This window comes from Nomascus leucogenys, chromosome 22a, assembly GCF_006542625.1.
Source record: "Nomascus leucogenys isolate Asia chromosome 22a, Asia_NLE_v1, whole genome shotgun sequence".
NCBI lineage: Eukaryota > Metazoa > Chordata > Mammalia > Primates > Hylobatidae > Nomascus > Nomascus leucogenys.
In genome coordinates, this window is record NC_044402.1 from 91,634,011 (window position 1) to 91,651,918 (window position 17,908).

At 40.3% G+C, this 17,908-nt stretch overlaps 1 protein-coding gene across 5 annotated transcripts in view; it reads left to right on the forward strand.

Annotated features, from left to right (window-relative positions):
* Positions 1-17,908, forward strand: part of MYO1B (myosin IB) — a 179,881-nt gene that overhangs the window by 29,180 nt on the left and 132,793 nt on the right. For all 5 annotated transcript variants that reach the window (XM_012501340.2, XM_003253867.4, XM_030803075.1 and 2 more), the window contains exon 2: positions 2,820-2,963. In XM_012501340.2, coding sequence (XP_012356794.1) covers positions 2,829-2,963 — 135 coding nt within the window. In that variant the 5' untranslated portion in view covers positions 2,820-2,828. The remainder of the gene's footprint in view (positions 1-2,819; positions 2,964-17,908) is intronic.

Genomic DNA, 17,908 nt, shown 5'->3' on the forward strand with positions numbered 1-17,908 from the left:
TAAATGCTAAAAAGATAAACAAAACAAAGCAAAACTGTTTGCATGACTCAGTGACTCTTGGTGTCACCTTTTCAGTGTGGCTTGCTTTATTGTATTTTGGTTTGCAAAATACAATTTTCAGAGGTCTTCACTTTTTACCAGTCACCTGTAACTCAGCATTTCTTTTGCACTCTGTTCCTCTTTGGATTAGAAAGTTGGGGTGAGGTGTAAAAATTAGATATAAATTTGTAATTACCCGCTTCACCATCTTTTCCACATTGGAAAAGATGGTGAAGCGGGTAATTACAGAGAAAGATTGGCTGCTTAATTATTGTTACCTGCAGGGAAGCTGTGTTGTCTTTCTGCAGCTGTTCCTATAAATAGACTATATACAGGAATCCACCCCAGGGCAGAGTTCCTCTTTGCTTAATTTAAATTGCTGGTTTGAGGTAGTTATTTTTGAAACCCTTCTCAGGTTGACTTCCCCCTTAATCCCTAAGCCTTCTTCCCTCATCTGCCAAATTATATGTAATGCATGGCAGCTTGAGTGCTTTTGGCATTACATGGAGCCTGAGAACTTGAACTTTGATTCAAATGTTAATTTATTGTGGACAAATTTATTGTGACAAATGGTCCTCTCCCTGTACAAGTCCTTCTGTGGACTCTGGCTCTGGCTCCACCATCTCTGTGGCTCCTGCTGCGTTTCCATAGCATGACACGTGCCTCCCACCCCCATCAGTTTTGTTCTGAAACAGAGCCCAGCCAACTCCAAAATATACAGAGCAATTCTTTGGGCCGACGTTATTGAGTTTTAGTGATATCTGGGACTTTTCTTTCTTTCTTTCTTTTCTTTTTTTTTTGAGACAGAGTCTCACTCTGTTGCCCAGGCTGGATTACAGTGGCGCAATCTCGGCTCACTGCAAGCTCCACCTCCTGGGTTCAAGCAGTTCTCTGCCTCAGCCTCCCAAGTAGCTGGGATTACAGGCACTGCCACCATGCCCGGCTAATTTTTGTATTTTTAGTAGAGATGGGGGTTTCACCATCTTGGCCAGGCTGGTCTTGAAGTCCTGACCTCATGATCCACCTGCCTCAGCCTCCCAGAGTGCTGGGATTACAGGTGTGAGCCACTGCACCTGGCCTATCTGGGACTTTTTGTTCCAGGTGTATTTGGCATAAAATTATAAAAAACATACGGTAACAAAAAAATTACTCTATTGCTTTTCTTTTTAGTGTTAAATAGTTCCTTATTTTATTTATGGGAGAACGTCTCATAAATTCATCTTAGTCTCTGTTTTTTGGCTTTTCATAGCCAAAAACTTGTTTTAATAGGATCAGTAAAAAAGGATATGTTTGTGGGTTTATATAAATTGCTTGTAATTAATAATAATGAATTTCTTAATTACTAGCCCTTCCCGGTTCTCTTTAAACCAGACCAACTAAATGTAGTTTCTGTTGCCTCTACAAGACCTACTGGATGTTCTAGACTAGAACTGGGGGACATTTGTTTAAGTTGCTGAGATTTCAGTAAGGACACCAACCTTTATAAGACATAGTGTGCCGGAGTGACTCCTTAATAGGAAGAATCAAATGTCCTTTCCACTCATTATCAGCAGCAGGTATATATGTAAGTATTTATTAGTATTCTGAAGGGTGATTGAGTATCAGCATGCTGAAGTTACATAGAACTGGCTTCAACACTGGAAACATTTAGAGAGAATGGCCCAGATGAATTTAGTTTTACCATTTTACCATTTAGTTCTGGTAATATTAGGAAAAGTAATACAGACACGAGTGTGCACACAGACATATCCCACACACTCCTATGCTCAGAAATTTGAAAGATTTTTAGTACTCTTGACAGTGATCAGATTGGAAGCCTTGGGGATTAGCATTCTGCTGTTGGGTGGCACCATGCACATTAGTAGCAGGGTAGAATGCTGCCTTTGTAGCGTGCCTCTGTTTCCACTTGGTAGATTTTCACATTTTTCACATTGAGCCAAAGGGAAACTGTAGTATTTCTGGTCTGTTTACTGCATGTTAATTTGATTCTGCCGTTATAGTGGCATGTCTGTTGGTACAAGAATTAAGAACGTAGAGGCCACTTTTAGCAGGTTATGTTATACTGGCAGCCTGTGATTTACAAGTGGGTTGTGTTCTTTTCTTTATATGTCAGTACTGATTGTCTGGAATGAAATTTGCTCCCATAGATGCCATGTTAGACGTGGTGATTGAGTTCTTTCACATCAAATGCAAAACATTTTTAAGTAACCATAGCAAGGTTCATAATCTCTGAGCTTCAATTTTCTTATCTTAAAGTGGGAATGACAATACCTACCTCATAGAGTTATTGTGAGGGTTAAATTAATGTAAAGTTCTTGGTATAGTGTCTGATATGTGGCAAGTAAACAACAAATGTTAACAGCATCATTTTTTATCATCTTCGAGGAAGCAGGTTCATATAGTCTGACATTGGTACACAAGGGCTGAGGGAAAGTGGGGGTGGGTTAGGTTCGCCTCCCCCCCCCACCCCCGCCCCGAGTTTTGCGACTCTCTGCTGGGGAGAAGACCATGGCTTTCTAGTGGCTTTTTCTGTAGGTGGACTTTACCAGGGAGGATGGACTGGGAAGGAGGTTCATTTGTGGCAGCAGGTTGGCAAATGGGGCAGCTGCAGCCAAGTCAGAGGCTCCTGATGTAGTTCATAGGGAGGAGAGGTTATGACATTTTTTAAGGCTAGTGAGAGTCATTTGGAACTACCAGTGTTGGATTTCTGCAGTAGTGCCAAGAACCTATTTGAAATTATTTTGCTCATTTAAATTGACGCCTTTCCCTCTCTCCTGCAGCTGGAGACCATGGCCAAAATGGAGGTGAAAACCTCACTTCTGGACAATATGATTGGAGTTGGGGATATGGTTCTTTTAGAACCTCTCAATGAGGAGACCTTCATCAACAACCTCAAGAAGCGCTTTGACCACAGTGAAATATACGTAAGTACACACGAAGGTCGTCTGTAGTGTTTAGACTTTGTATTTTGTGCCAGAGAACTGTCTTTTCTTCCTCAGACTCTTCTTTCTTTTTTCTGTCTGTTTGAGTCCAGCGGTATTTGCTTATACCCTCAGAAAGAGTTGAGTTTTTACTGATTTAGCATAAGTAATGTGGATTAGACAAGTCAGTCTGCTTTCTATGATCAACTGTGTGCAAGTATTGTAGTGGATGTTGGGGGCATTCTAAAGCAAGCAGAATACTGCTCTCTGAGGAATTTAGAAGGAATTTTGAAATCCATAGGCATCTTCTTGGATACCTTCATAAGATTAACAAACTCTAATCAGGGAGAAGCTACTCATTGAAATGCAAGGCAGTAAACTGTCAAAAAAGACATGAACTTTCTTGACATTTGTAGTTAGTAGGGTCAGGAGCAGATTATCAGATAAGAATATGTGCTTGGTCCCTGAAGATTTGGCTATAGTCATGTCCTATTATACAAAAGTCTAATGCCATATACATAAACAGAAGCATAAATATGTATTTGCTATAATATGAGAAAATTTCCTGTTGTGAAAAGTCTTTATAAAGGATTTCACAGGGTCATGTTCTCTAAATATTTTAAAAACATGAATAAAAAATACATTTATATGCAGCTTTTCTGCAGTTTGCATAAAGCATCTGTAGAAGTAAAGGTGTACTGTTAACTAAACCAAAGAAATGAGGCATTGATTCCCTGTACCTGCAGCTGAGAAGGAAACAGAATGTTTTGGATGGGAGTAGTTTTAGTGGACTCTGCCTCACTTCCTGAGTTCTCTTTCCTCCTTTTTAAAATGTGCATCTGTGCATGGAGAAGAGCTGGATTATTGGGCATGCTTAATATTTTTCTGTTTATCATTCTAGGGAGGAAGTATAAATAAATAAAAGAGATAATACAGTGATACAAGTAGGATCAGTTATAACTTTTGTGGAACTAATATATTTTGTAAAATTATATGCAAATTATCAGATATATTATTGTATGTCATAGATAGCTCTCTTTTCTACATAGCCAACTCTCTTCATCTGTTGGTGGAGCTGCGATACCAAAATACCATAAACTAGGTGGCTTATAAACAACAGAAATTTGTTTCTCAACAGTTCTAGAGTCTGGGAAGTCCACGGTGAAGGGGCTGGCATATTCAGTGTCTGGTGAGGACCTGCTCTCTGGCTCAGAGATGGCACCTTCTCACTGTGTCCTCACATGGTGGAAGAGGAATACTCCTTCATGAGGGCACTAATCCCATTCATGAGAGCTCTGTCCTTATGACCTAGTCACCTCTCAAAGCCCCACCTGCTAGAACCATCACACTGGTGACTAGCTTTCAATATATAAACTTTAGGGAGATAGAAACATTGAGACCACAGCACCAAACATGTTTCAAGGATGATTTTGAGTAATTTATTTATGAGATAGTAGTCATCATCTAGGAATTGACCTTTTCATCTCACTTTGTATTGGTGGAGGTGGGGGAAGGTTGATGGTAACATGAGGCCTGTGAATACTGCTTCTGGAGTCTTAATTGGATAACTGGATACTAAACTGAAGTGTGTTTACAGTTCAGAGATGTGATTATTTAAAGTGCTGATCCAAATGGAAAAGGTATAAAACGCTGCTGCAGAGCAGGGGTGGTATTGTTTGGCTTGGCAGTGCTGCCTGGTGTCACCTTCCCTCCAAGCGTAGCAGTTCTGCTTTCAGGTTGGAAAGCTGAGGGTTCTGCACCTTTAATTGAAAGTATGGTCTGATATCAAATAAAAGACAGACTTTAAACATTGGTCTTTGAGATGGAGATAGGCAGAATCAATTATATTGTAACTAACGTTACCGATTGTTTTTCTTTTTGGCTCTGAGAAGCACAATTCACTTTTAAATGAATTGAAAATAAGATGGAGAGTAGAACATTACGTGCATTCAAATACCTGATTTGTTGTGGCCACTAAAAATAAAACAATCACCTTTTTAACAAAATGCCAAGTGTTAACATTCATGAGTCTTTAGCAGACGAAATGTCTGGATTTCAGCTCTATGTAATTTTATTTTCTAAACGTCCTTTGTGGTTGTAAAACAAAAGCAGAAAATTGATTTCAGCTTCCAGATATTCATATCAGTTAATGTTTTTCATGATAATTCAGGGCTACTGTTTCCATGAGATGTGTGCCTTCGTTTTGTACCTTCGAACATCTCATGTTGGAGGGCTGGGCATTCTCTATTATAAGTGAAACAAGAGATTGTAAATACTTTTGTAAAAGATGTGTATGAGGGTTTACGAACATGTACATATGTTTGTATGTATTTGTATGTACAGAGAGACAGGCATGTTACCTTCGAGTACCATAGTGGGGTGGGTTGGGATAGGGCATGGGGACAGGGAAGGTTACTCTTTTAGACCTCTGTATTGTAGGACTTAAGTCAAGCATATATTGCTTTTGTAATTAAAAAAAAGCTGCGTGATAAATTTGATTACCACACTCTCCAGCCCCACATGCCATGTATTCTTCCCTGGGGAAATCTATTTCTGGCTCTTATTCTGATAATACTCCTGCTTTGCTTTTGTTCATGGGTTGCTGCAAAATTGTCTAGCTTGATGCCCAAGGCTAAGTTAATATGACATGCAATATTTTACTGTCTTCTGCTTCACTCTGTTTTTCAATTCTTTCCAAGAAAATGAAGATGCAGTTAAAAAAAAAACACATCTTTTAAGGTCTTATAGCTTCATTTTATATTATAAAAATGGGTGACTCTCTAGGGATGATCCATCATGTGAGCATATTGAACAGTAATTTGTATGTTCAGAGCTATGTCTGATAAGGGGGCCAGTGAACAGAAAGACCCTTGCCCCAGACTTTTGAACTCTGGATGCACCCATAGCCTCAGCAATCTCCTATGTGAACCAGCTCTAAATCGTGGGGTTCAGTTCTAACATCCTGCCATCCATCTCCTCTTCTCCTCCCTGCCCTAACCTATTTAGAAATGAAAAATAGTCTGTACCTTCCCAGAGCTCTCATGAGGGATTGCTTTGCCCCTGGGTATGAGTTATGACTCTCTAGAACATTCACAACCCCTAGTGATCCTCTGGATCTGCAGCAGCTGACCCTGGAAGCAGACTCCCTTGTCATCCTGTCGTACTAAACCTGAAGCTCTGGGTAGAACAAGGCATTCTGGAGTTAGTTGGAAATGTCAGGTTGTGTTAGAATGTGCTTTTTGCAAGTAGCCATCACACCCACGTTTATTCACCTGAAAATCCAGAAGTCATTCTGCTTTCAGAATTGGTTTGATTTAGTGGCTCACTGGTATCACTAAGGACTTTGTGACTTACTGTCTGCTTTGCCTTCCTTGGCTGTTTCTTCGTTCTGAGGCTTCATAGTAGCAAACCAGCTGCAGCGTTCCAGGCTTTGCATTCCCACATCATGCTGGCTAGAAGAAGAGGCAGTGCTTCTCTTCTGGCATTCCAAGTCAGAGTCCTGAGATTTACCTTGCTTAGGCTGCCGGAGTCACACTGTCTTCTCAAACCGTTGACTGTGGCCTGGAGATGGCATGACCTGAGCAACTTAAGAAAATGATGTTTAAGATTGGAGTTGAACCAGATTTTTCCAAAGTAGATAGGCTGTATGTGAGGGAGTGGGTTCCCAACCAAATGTATCTATTCACACACCAAGAAGAGAAAAGGGGCAATGGATGCCGAGGAGCCCGCTCACTGTGAACTCCTCACCAGTTTGGTAGGGAGTTCTGTAATGAAGTGGCTTTTTTGATGTTGATGTCATGTTAAAGGATGTGTCCGTGGGAAGCATTGGTCACTTGAGTTCTAGGCTTCAAGTGCGCCCAATGGCTTGCTTCTCAGACTTTTCTGCTGGTGAACTTCTAATGGCAGAGAAGAGTAAACAGCTTCCCCCAGGAACTCTGGAGCATGGTTGAAGTCCTGCTTCAGGGAAATTTTGCTGAAATGTTTACTTTCAAATGTAATTCAAAGCTTTATTCTGTTCTCTAGTGCAGATGGGTTGTTTTGAACTAATATACCCCTTGTAACCCTTTGAGTAAGTTGCATGCTCCAGAAATATCTGTTCTTCACTTTGAGGTGGGTTGACACACTTGTTTAAATAGCACTGGATTGGTTCATAGCCATCTGTGGCCTGGTTGAGTCTCTAAATCTGGGACAGTGGCAGATATTGACGTGGTCTTCGCAGTTAGGGCTTTGGGCTATTCAGTTGGAGATGGAGGAGGATCAGGTGAGATGAGATGGGGGAAATGCTGAAGTGATGGTGCAACACACAGGGTCAGAGACTCTATTTGCTCTTTATTCCTCCATCTTGGCGGAGTGTGGTTCAAGCTGGGCCCAGCTGCAGGACATGCAGTTTGGTCTGGCAGGCTCCGTGGGGTCAATGGCTGGGAAATGCTGGTCGTGACATTCCCGAGCACTGCTTTTCTGTTTGTTTTCTGTCCTTCGTCAGACCTTCTTCTGGCCTCCCCTCCCCCATCCCCAGGCCAGATGGATGGTAGCAGGATTTCATGTGGACTTTTATTGTGATGTAGGAGATGGCAGAGCTGAGATCCGGCCAGACATGTTCTGTTTTTAGGGTGACTGGTCAGGACTGTGGTTCTATTCAGGAATAGGAAAGCTACAATTTAGGCAAGAACAAGGCCCAGTACAAATTTGGAAACCAGAGAACCAAGGTGTCTGTTCTCTGACGAGAAGTATATTTGGTGCTGACCAGTAAATTTAGTTTGTTTTCTATCTGAATTGTAAGGTTGGGGATCATCTAGATACAGGGGCCTGAGTTAGTCTAATTTTTGGATCTTATGTTAAATGTAGTTGTAAGAGTGACTACTTTAAAAGTATAGGAAAAGTTGTCTTAAGTTTTAGAGTTAATACTCGAACTAGGATTCCCAGAAGGATGAGATTATATACTTTTATGAAAGATACTCAAGATATAAGTACTGTATATTTGATTTAAAATATTGTAAAGTTAATGAAAACAATACTGATTAACACATTTATTTGAAGTTTCAAAACCATTTTTCATTTATACACATGAAAATCCCACCTCATGGGTGTAATCTCTATTCCTGGGAATTTGGCGTAGATGGAGTAGTAGTTTTCTCTTGCTACAAAACAAAGTGCACAAACTTAGCAACTTAGAATAACATACGTATATTATCTTGCTATTCCTGGGGTCAGGAGTTGGGGCCTGGCTTAGCTGAGTCCTTTATTCAGGATTTTCCCAGCTGTAGTCAAGGTTTCAGCAGGGCTGCAATCTTATCTGAGGCTCGAACCTTTTGCAGGCTCATGGTGGTGTTGGTGGAGAGCAGGGCTGGAGTTCAGACAACCACCTGAGTGTTATTCCTGCTACTCACCCCTGTTCTTCAAGTTTTATTCTTTATAAAATTTTCCTTTAAAGGTTTTTTAAATTACAAAATAACATGCTTTTGGAAAAAAAAATTTCAAATAGTACAGCCAGACATATCATAAAAATGTAGTTTTCTTCCTTCAGTACCACAGGCCCATTCCCAGCGTGAACAGTAATTAATAGAATGATGTGTAATCTTCAAGATTATGTTGGGTGATTAAAAACAAATTTTCTTGTTCTAGAATTGGAAGTAGGAGGAGGTTCTCTTTTATCTAGACGGGAAGACCTTTACCCAGGTAATCCAGACCCAACAGAGTTTGCGTGGAAGAAGAGCAATCTTTAACGCCACCTCCAATCCCACTTAGATGAGGTAGGGAAGGAAGGAGGAGGGATCCCAGCCCTGTTAACATGAAATGCCTGGACTTGGTTGTATGTGAGTGGTTTACCATCAGTAGTGCTCAGCTTACTCTGGTCGCTGCAAAGGTAGACCATTAAGGTAAACATTGAGAACAAATTGTGTGTGCCTTCCAGAGTGTAGCTTTGGTGTTTGAAATGGAGACACAGCTTTAGAAGCCTAGATAAAGCTGTTGAAAAACAGCAAATCATGAGGGCGAAGGGAAATGTTGTGTCTAATTTCTGAGCACCGTCTATCTCTTGGACAGTCATTTTTGCTAATAACTTGCCAGCTTCAACCCATGCAAACTTTCCTACAACCTTTGGTGTTTGGAAAATTTCTTCCTCTTAGAATTTTCAAAGTTGACACATATTTGTTGCTTACCAAACTTAGTTTTTTCATCATGGAGGCACTGTATAGGGCTTGAAATATTTGTATAATACTTACAGTGCATTAACTTAAATATTCTGGTTGAAGCTAAACCTAAGGTTTGATTTGGAAGAAATTAAGGCCTGACATCAGATCTTTTGGAAGCAGTATGGTAGCACTAAGAAGCAAAAACTTGACATCTAGTCCTGGCCCTGCCACTTAGTGAGACCTGAGACAAGTTAACTCCTTGGAGACTGTTTTCTTATTGGTTGGTAAAATGATAAATGATAACAAAGGACATTTTTGATTTCCTTATTGGTACCAGCTGCTGTTCTAAGCACTTTACATGTATTATTCATTTAATTTTCACTAGAGTCCTATGTACTATAGGTTTTTAAATTATCTTCATTTTACATATGAAGAAACCGAGGCTCATAAAGGCTAAGTAACTGTCCACGGTCACACAGCGAGTAGGTGATGGAGCTGAAGCTCACACCCAGGAAGTTCAGCTGCAGAGTCCATGCTCTTAATGATAGTCCTGCTGACTTTCCATGGTTGCTGTGAGCATCAAAGGATACTACTGATACAAAAGCTCTTTCAATTTTCAAAATAATTGGGTATGATACTGAAGAATGTGTAGGTTTGGAATGAGGCAATCTGAAAATGACCTGGACAAATAATCGAAATGATAATCAGTATTCCTGCCTTGTGTTGAGCTGCTCAACAGTGCAGTGACATGAAGCAGCGTGACATAGAGCAAGGACATTCATTTCTAAAGTCATAGGTGATCATTACATGCTGCTCTCAAGTCAAAGGAAAAGTGATAGCAGCCATGACAATGATTTTTCCCCACTGTGGAAGGTGGGAGAAGATACTGGGAGGAGAGTATATTTCATCATGTTCACAGGATAGCAGGTAACTGACAGCTGCACATGGCCCTTCACCTTTATGAGCACAAGAGAGAGGAGGAAGAGGAAGCAGTTCAGCACAGGGGACACATAGCCAGTTAATTCTGTGGCCAGTTCAATTGTCCCCTCTACACATGCATCCGTGTCTGTTGTATATCCATAGTGCAGAAAAATTTTAATAATCCTAATTTCTAAAGAGAGGCTGTTTTGTTGTTCAAATTCTGCTTTGGAAGGAGTGGAGGGTGAAATGACATGGCATACTGGGAAAGGTGTGAGCTTTTGGCTGACAGACCTGTTTGAACCTTGGTGACTTACAGTCACTGTGACCACTGTAAGGAATAGAGGTTCTGTCACCGATAAAATGGTCATCGTGGTACTTATCTTTTTGAGTTGTGGTGGGGATTAAGGGACATCTTAGTCCAGTGCCTATCACATGATGGAAGTGGAGTGCATGGTAGATGCCCCGACTGTCTGAAAAACTTGGAAATCCAGAATCACTTTTTTTTTGAGGTTCAGACATTGATGTTTCTTTTTTTTTTGAGACAGAGTCTAGCTCTGTCCCCCAGGCTGGAGTACAGTGGCACCATCTTGGCTCATTACAACCTCCGCCTCCTGGGTTCAAACGGTTCTTCTGCGTCAGCCTCCTGAGTAGCTGGGATTACAGGCACATGCCGCCACAGCCGGCTGATTTTTTGTACTTTTAGTACAAACAGTGTTTCACCATTTTGGCCAGGCTGGTCTTGAACTCCTGGCCTCAAGTGATCCGCCAGCCTCGGCCTCCCAAAGTGCTGAGATTATAGGTGTAAGCCACCAAGCCTAGCCAAGACCCTGATATTTTCACTAGTTAGGTTCTTTCTCTTCTCCCCTTCCCTGCCTACTTCTTTCCCTCTTTCTGTATTCCTTTCATAGCAGTTCCTGTGTTTCATAGCAGATTCATTTTTGTTACATTACTACTTTCAATTAACCATAGAAATATTATTTTAAAGACATGTTGCAAATATTATCCCTTTAACACAGGACCACAGGACCATGCTGTTAAGAGAGTTTTATTAAGTCTGGAGAATGGTATATATTTGGAAAATACTTGTCGACACAGTTTGTCTCAACGAAGATATGGCAGTATTGTATTATCCTGCTGTAAAATAAAAGACTGCCTGAGGTGATATTTTTAGCCAGTATTTCAGCGTGGCATTGAACTCATATATAGTTCTTTAATTCATAGTCTGAAATAACTGGCTGCAGCCCGAGAACAAGAGTATAATATGATGGTAGTGTAGGCACGTCTTGGACTAGGCAGCAGAGACTGTGCCTGACAAACTTGCGGCCACCATCGGCAGCCACGGTTTGTGGGACATCCTGGCCTGTGAATGAGTTCCTGACCCAAGGCCAGTGATTTAAGGCACAACTTAGATAAAAGGATGAGCAAGGCTAGATTCTTTCCTCAAACTTTGAATTGAGAAATACTGAAAAAATAAAATATCAGTGGGATCAAGATGCTGAGGGTGATGAAGCTGAGAGGAGGACATGCTAGGCCACAGGCAAACAGAACCTATGAATAAGAGGCTTTGAAGTGGACAGCCGATGGAGTAGAAAGTGAGGGAACCAGCTCACAGCAGGCATGAAAGAAACAAGGGGGGAAGCAGAGACATGGGCAGGGGCGAGGCTCATTGATACCTGAACTGGAGAGGAAATCTTCACAAACTTGGGTTGGTTCATAGAGCCGTCCTGGACCCATAATCACCCTCAGGTCCCAGATTTGTTGTATCTTGGGATAGTTGTCAGGGGTTCCTAGGTGAGTTCATTAATATAGGAAATGGACCTGGATGCCAAGCAGCTGAAAGAGCCTGACCAAGTCACTGTTCTCCGTCCTATTGTCATAGTCTTTGATGCAGAGCTTTGGGATGAAATTCTGCTTCTGCCACTGATTTAGAAACCTTGGGCAAGTTATTTAAAACCTTCTAATGTTTCCAGTTCTGTTCCCCTGTAAAATTAGGCTATTAGCATCCATTTTATATGTCTGTTGCATATGCATCACAAATATGTTTCTGAGACTGGAGACATGAGATGCATAGACTGAATTACATTTTTTTAAAATATAAGGCCCAGATAGACACCTAAGTCTGTTATTCACCTTATACTTGTAATTTTTACTTAGGCATTTTGCACAGTTTTGAACTATGTCTAAAAAACAACCAAAGCGTTTGGTAGACCATACTGTGTCTTAAAAAAAAAAAAAAAAAGACCGAGGCCCTCTGCAAGGAAATTTGGGAAATCTTACAGATGTCTAATTAAAAACACCATGGCATGTGACATCTTAATGTCTTGTGATCAAATTCCCAGGGTCTGAGACCCAGGAAGGAAGTAGATTCCTCATATTGGAGTGAATAGCATGTTGTCATTTTTGAGGATTCCCACTGGTTTGTCTTGTATAGTCATTCTCTTAGTATCCTAGACTTTTAATATTAGTTTTATTAAGACATACCTTATGTGCTTATCTGAAAACTCATCAATTTCCTGTACACAAAGACCATTTTGGGTTGGGCGCCGTGGCTAATGCCTGTAATCCCAGCACTTTGGGAGTCTGAGGCGGGCCGATTTCTTTAGTCAAGGAGTTCGAGACCAGCCTGGGCAACATGATGAAACCCTGTCTCTACCAAAAATACAAAACTTAGCCAGGAATGGTGGCGTGTACCTGTGGTCCCAGGTATTCGGGAGGCTGAGGTGGGAGGATGGCTTGAACCTGGGGATTGGGGCTGCAGTGAGCCAGGATCGCACCACTGCCCTCCAACCTGAGTGACAGAGCTAGACCCTGTCTCAAAACACAAAACAAAACAAAACAGACCATTTTGTAAAAGTTTTCAAGACGCTGGTATGGTAGGACTCATTAATGAATTTAGCCATGGTATTAACATATTTTATATAGACTTTCAAGTCCTGATTTGGCTCTTTACAGTAGCCAATAGATTCCAGTAGAGCCCAGCCAAATTTATATAATTATAATAGGTAATATTTATGGAATGCTTGCTGTGTGTCAGGTGCTGTGTTTGGTGTTTTGACACACAACCTCATTTAATCCTCAGAATTAGATGACGGAGGAGCTAGTATGCTTCTTCTTGTAAAGATGAGGAAACTCAGGCCAGGCGCGGTGGCTCACGCCTGCAATCCCAGCAAGTTGAGAGGCCGAGGCAGGCGGATCACCTGAGGTCAGGAGTTCAAGACTAGCCTAGCCAACATGGTGAAACCACCTCTCTACCAAAAATACAAAAAAATTAGCTTGGCTTGGTGGCGGGCACCTGTAATCCCAGCTACTCGGGAGGCTGAGGCAGGAGAATTGCTTGAACCAGGGAGGTGGAGGTTGCAGTGAGCGGAGATCGCGCCATTGTACTCCAGCCTGGGCAACAAGAGTGAAACTCCGTCTCAAAAAAAAAAAAGATGAGGAAACTGGGATGTGGAAAAGTTAAATAATGTGCCCACGTTCACACAAAACTAGAGAATTTTGCCAGCTAATTTGGAGCCAAGGCTTACACAATATTTCAAATACATTGAAGAATTATTATTATGAAATGGCCTAGGTAGAATCTGAATAAAGAGCTTAAATACCATACTTAGGTCAGAATGATGTGGGTTCAAATCCCATCAGTTTCATCATCTAAGCCCCTCATCCCCCACTGACTTTTCACTTCAAAACCGATTTTGGACTCAAGCTCAGACTCCTTACGTGAAGTTCAAAGGCTCTCTACAGTTTGATCTCAGTCTTTTTTTTTTTTTCCTGGCATTAGCAAGAATTTTTTATTTCAGTCGTAATTACTCAGGGGATGTCTTTGTTTTAGGGAAGCTGTTCCATTCTCTGTCTTTGGTATGTGTTTGGGTAGGCCTTTGTGCCTCTGTCTGTGTTTTAATCTGTATTGTAGCATGTGTCAGAATTCTTTTCCTTTTTAAGGCTGAACAATGTTCCATTGTATGTATCTACATTTTATTTATCTATTCATCTGTCGCTGGACACTTGGGTTACTTCCTCCTCTTGGGTATGGTGAATAATGCCGCTACAAACATGGATGTGCAGATATCTGTTTGAGTCCCTGGCAAATTGTCCTAAAAAAATATATTTTGAAGAAGATAGCTTAGAAAAAAAAAAAGAAGAAAGAAAGGTGGTGGCTGGGCGGCATTCAGCTATCACCTGAAACCTAACATCTTATGTCACTCTTTGGGGGAACTTTGCCCAAATCATGCTCATCTTTTTAGACCGCTCAAGCTGTCTGTCTTCTCTGGAGCTTTCTTGGCCCTCTGCAGTTCATAGTGACCTTTCTTCATCTAACCCTGGAGCACTCATTAGACAGTAAGATAATCAGACTAATGGCTCATTTAGCCAGGAATCACATCCTGTTTCATCTGTTTTAATGTCTAGAGTAGTTAACTCTTAAATTTTATGTTTTTCTATCTAAAAGACTCACTTCCTAAGCTATATTGTAAACTCCCCAGGCACACAGACACTGGGAGATTTGTATCTTTCCTACCATGCCCAGCATGATGTTTTGCATAAAGTTAGCCCTTAATAAATTCTTAATAAATTTGTTGCTTGCGTGTAAAATGGTTTGTAGCGTAAAATCACTCTATCAGTCAGTGCGATTGTGCAGCCTTGTGATGGGTTATTCTTACCTGAATCCTGGCTCATCCTGGATTTGAACTATAGATTGGTGCAAAAGCAATTGTGATTTTTGCATTGGAAGTAATGGCAAAAACTGCAATTACTTTTGCACCAGCCCAATACTTGAGAGGCAAAAGTAACATGACTTGGAGACCCTTGGAGATGCAGAGGACTCCTATACCTTCTCTAATATTTCTTTAATGTTATTTTAGACTAATTCGTATTAAGATATTTAAATAAATATTGCCTTTTACATCGCCACGTTCCTGATTTATTTCTCTGAAGCTAAAGAATGATTATGATTGAATCTTTTCTGGTGAGATCAAACATTTTCCCTGTAACTAGAAGATCTTTTCCTTCCCTGTTTTGTTTATTCCTGGTGGTAGAAGGATTTCTCAGGTGGTAAAATGGGAGGCTTTTGCCTAACAGAGGAGCGCTTTATTACACAAAGGTTGAAGATGCTTTGTATGGCATCATGCAACACAAGTTTCCTCCGTTCTTCTTGCATGCTTTTTACCAAAGCTTCCCAGGCCTAACAGACGGCATGGATTGTATGCTCTGATGAAAAGAGAACAGATTCTTGTCTCCTTGTCTTGATTTCACTTCTGCTAGCTAATGTGGTCGTATCACTTAACTTCTTTTTGCTCCTTTGTTATGGACATTAAGATAGAGAATTTGTATCTATCCCTTGGGGATTTGGGAGTAGTTTAGTAGGAAGGTGCGTAAGTGTGTATTCTATGCCAGCTGTTCAATAGGTTGAGGATGACTTTTTAAGGAACTCCAGAGACATGTAAACAAATAACTGAAATTCATCCTGAAGAAAATAAGGAAGCAGGTAGGTAGACAGATTGGATGCCTAGTTAGAACCCAGCAAACAGAGGCTTTAAAAATAGGTTTTGGGAGAATTCGATATTTCAGAAAAAGCATCAAAGTACATGATGGCAAAAATAGGTCATTATGGGATTTTCTTACATGTATTTTATGGTGTAGTTATAAATTTTAATATCATGAGAAACTGAAATGTAAACCTTCAGGATATAGGACTTCTAAAGATCTCTGTCTTACCCTGGGAAGAATTATGATATAAAAGATATTAAAACTATTCTGACTTTTTAAAAAAGTTTTATATACAGACTTGGAAATATTCTGACTGTTCTGTGTATGTGTGCTAATGTTTCATTTATCTGCCTTTGCGAAGGAATGTTACACATTATTGAGACTCAAAATATTAAAGCTGTGCTAAAATATTTAACTTTTTGGTTAGATATCATTCTAAAATGTATTGCATATATCCTTGTTATCAAAAACAGAATACACTCATTTTGGCTATTGATTATTACCCTGCATTCCCAATTAATGCCATAATAAAGCAGTCAGGGCCGGCTAAGCCATGGGGCTGTTGGGTCTTACTATAAATATTTTTATACTTTTATAATTATCTTCATCACTTCTTACTTATTTTCTTTCTTTCTTTGTCCCACCCTGCTCTTCCTTTTCTATTAGTGGCCGTTGTTTCTCCGCTTGCAGAGGGAGTCTTAACCTGGTATATCACATGTATGCAGACTTTAATGTGCATGTGTGTTTTTCCAAAGAGAAGAGTCATTGCTTCTGTTGGTATCTCAAAGGGATCAACAACTAAAGAAATGTTAAGGAGTGCTGTGTAGCACAATTTTTTAAACTTCAAGTTTCATATCATTAATTGCTGATGGAAATCATTTAGTGGGTTAGGGCCAACAGTTTTTAAATTTGTAAGAAATATTAGAATCGAACAAAAAATACCAATATATCACATATAGTAAAGGGTACTTTTGGTTTTGTGAAGTTTTTATCTTGTATATCTGTGTGCACATAAATAGACATACATACACATACCTGGTTGTGACGAAAATTTTATTTCTTATAATGAGTTGTAATCAAACATTTCAAATTCACAGCTATAGTACGGCCCTTTTTGCCTCTTCCAATTTACAGATGTTGCTGCAGTTTTTCTGTAGTCTATTGAGACTATGCCAAGTTTATTAGAAATGTGGCTAAAATGAGAGTGAGGCTAGAAGGACTTTTCTTTTGTTTCAGAATTAGCTCCATAGGAGTATTTAAAGGGGGAGGTGAAGTAGAAGATAAGCCAACAGCAGCACTAGCAGGTTGTTGCAATTGAGAGTAAAACCTCGTCCTGTGAGTCTGTAAGGGAAGGGCTACAGACATTGGTTTTCAACCCTGGTTCCACATTAGTTTATGTTGGGTCTCTTTCAAAAAAGTACTGACCCCTGGCCCTTCCCTACATCATTGAAGTGGAATCTCTGAGGATTGGAGTTCTGAAAGAATTTTCTTATAGAATAAAACACGTGGCCTTTAGGTTATATTTTGACGACTCAAAGTCTTTTCTTTTGGCTTCTGAACAGTGGTCTGGAGAGTGGAGGTGGCTGGATTGAATTTCCTCCAGAAAAGACCTCTGTTTTCATGGTAATTATGCTAAGAACACTCAAGTATTATTTGATTATTTACAAGACATCTGTTTTGGAATGCTAGAGATACTTGAAATAGGAAGGTCGAGATGGTTTTGATTTAAGAATGTTTGTGCATTCTTGATTCAGTGTCTGCCCTTGAGAAATGAAATATAACCTTGCTATCTGTATGTGCCAATTATAGAAAGGTAGAGCTTGTTTTCTTCTCCCTCTTCCCTTTTTCTTCTCTTTCATTCTTGTTTGCTTCTCTTCCCTCCCACGTCTCTTTTCCTTTCTTTTCCCTTCCTGGGTGTGAGAGGCTGGCCCACTGAGCAGTGGCATAGAGGGAGCTTTCCATTGTCATATTAGTGGTGGCGTGGACCTGAGGGCTTAGGGGAGCTGAGGTTCAGAAACGTGGAGGGGTGAGCCCAGAAATGACTGGGCTGGTTACTTCATAATGAGTTGGTTTACCATCCTTTTTACAGCGTGATGCAATAAGAAAATACCAACTGTAAGTAGTATGCAGTTGTTTATTTAAAAAATGACATCTGATTCACAAGTCCAAATGTTAATTGATGTAAAAATGAACTGTCTGGTCACTATCATTCTGATCCTTGAAAAGGAGATTTAATCTGGTGCTGTAGTCACCTGAATGTAGAATTGGTAGCTACCTAAAACTAGAGTAGAATTTTAAACCCCACGCAGCAATCAGCTGCTATCAGAAATGTCTTTCTGTGTCCCAGAGGAAGGAGAGTTGTGACTGTGAACATCTGAGTTATTCTACTGGCCCATGTAGGAATATTTAAACCTT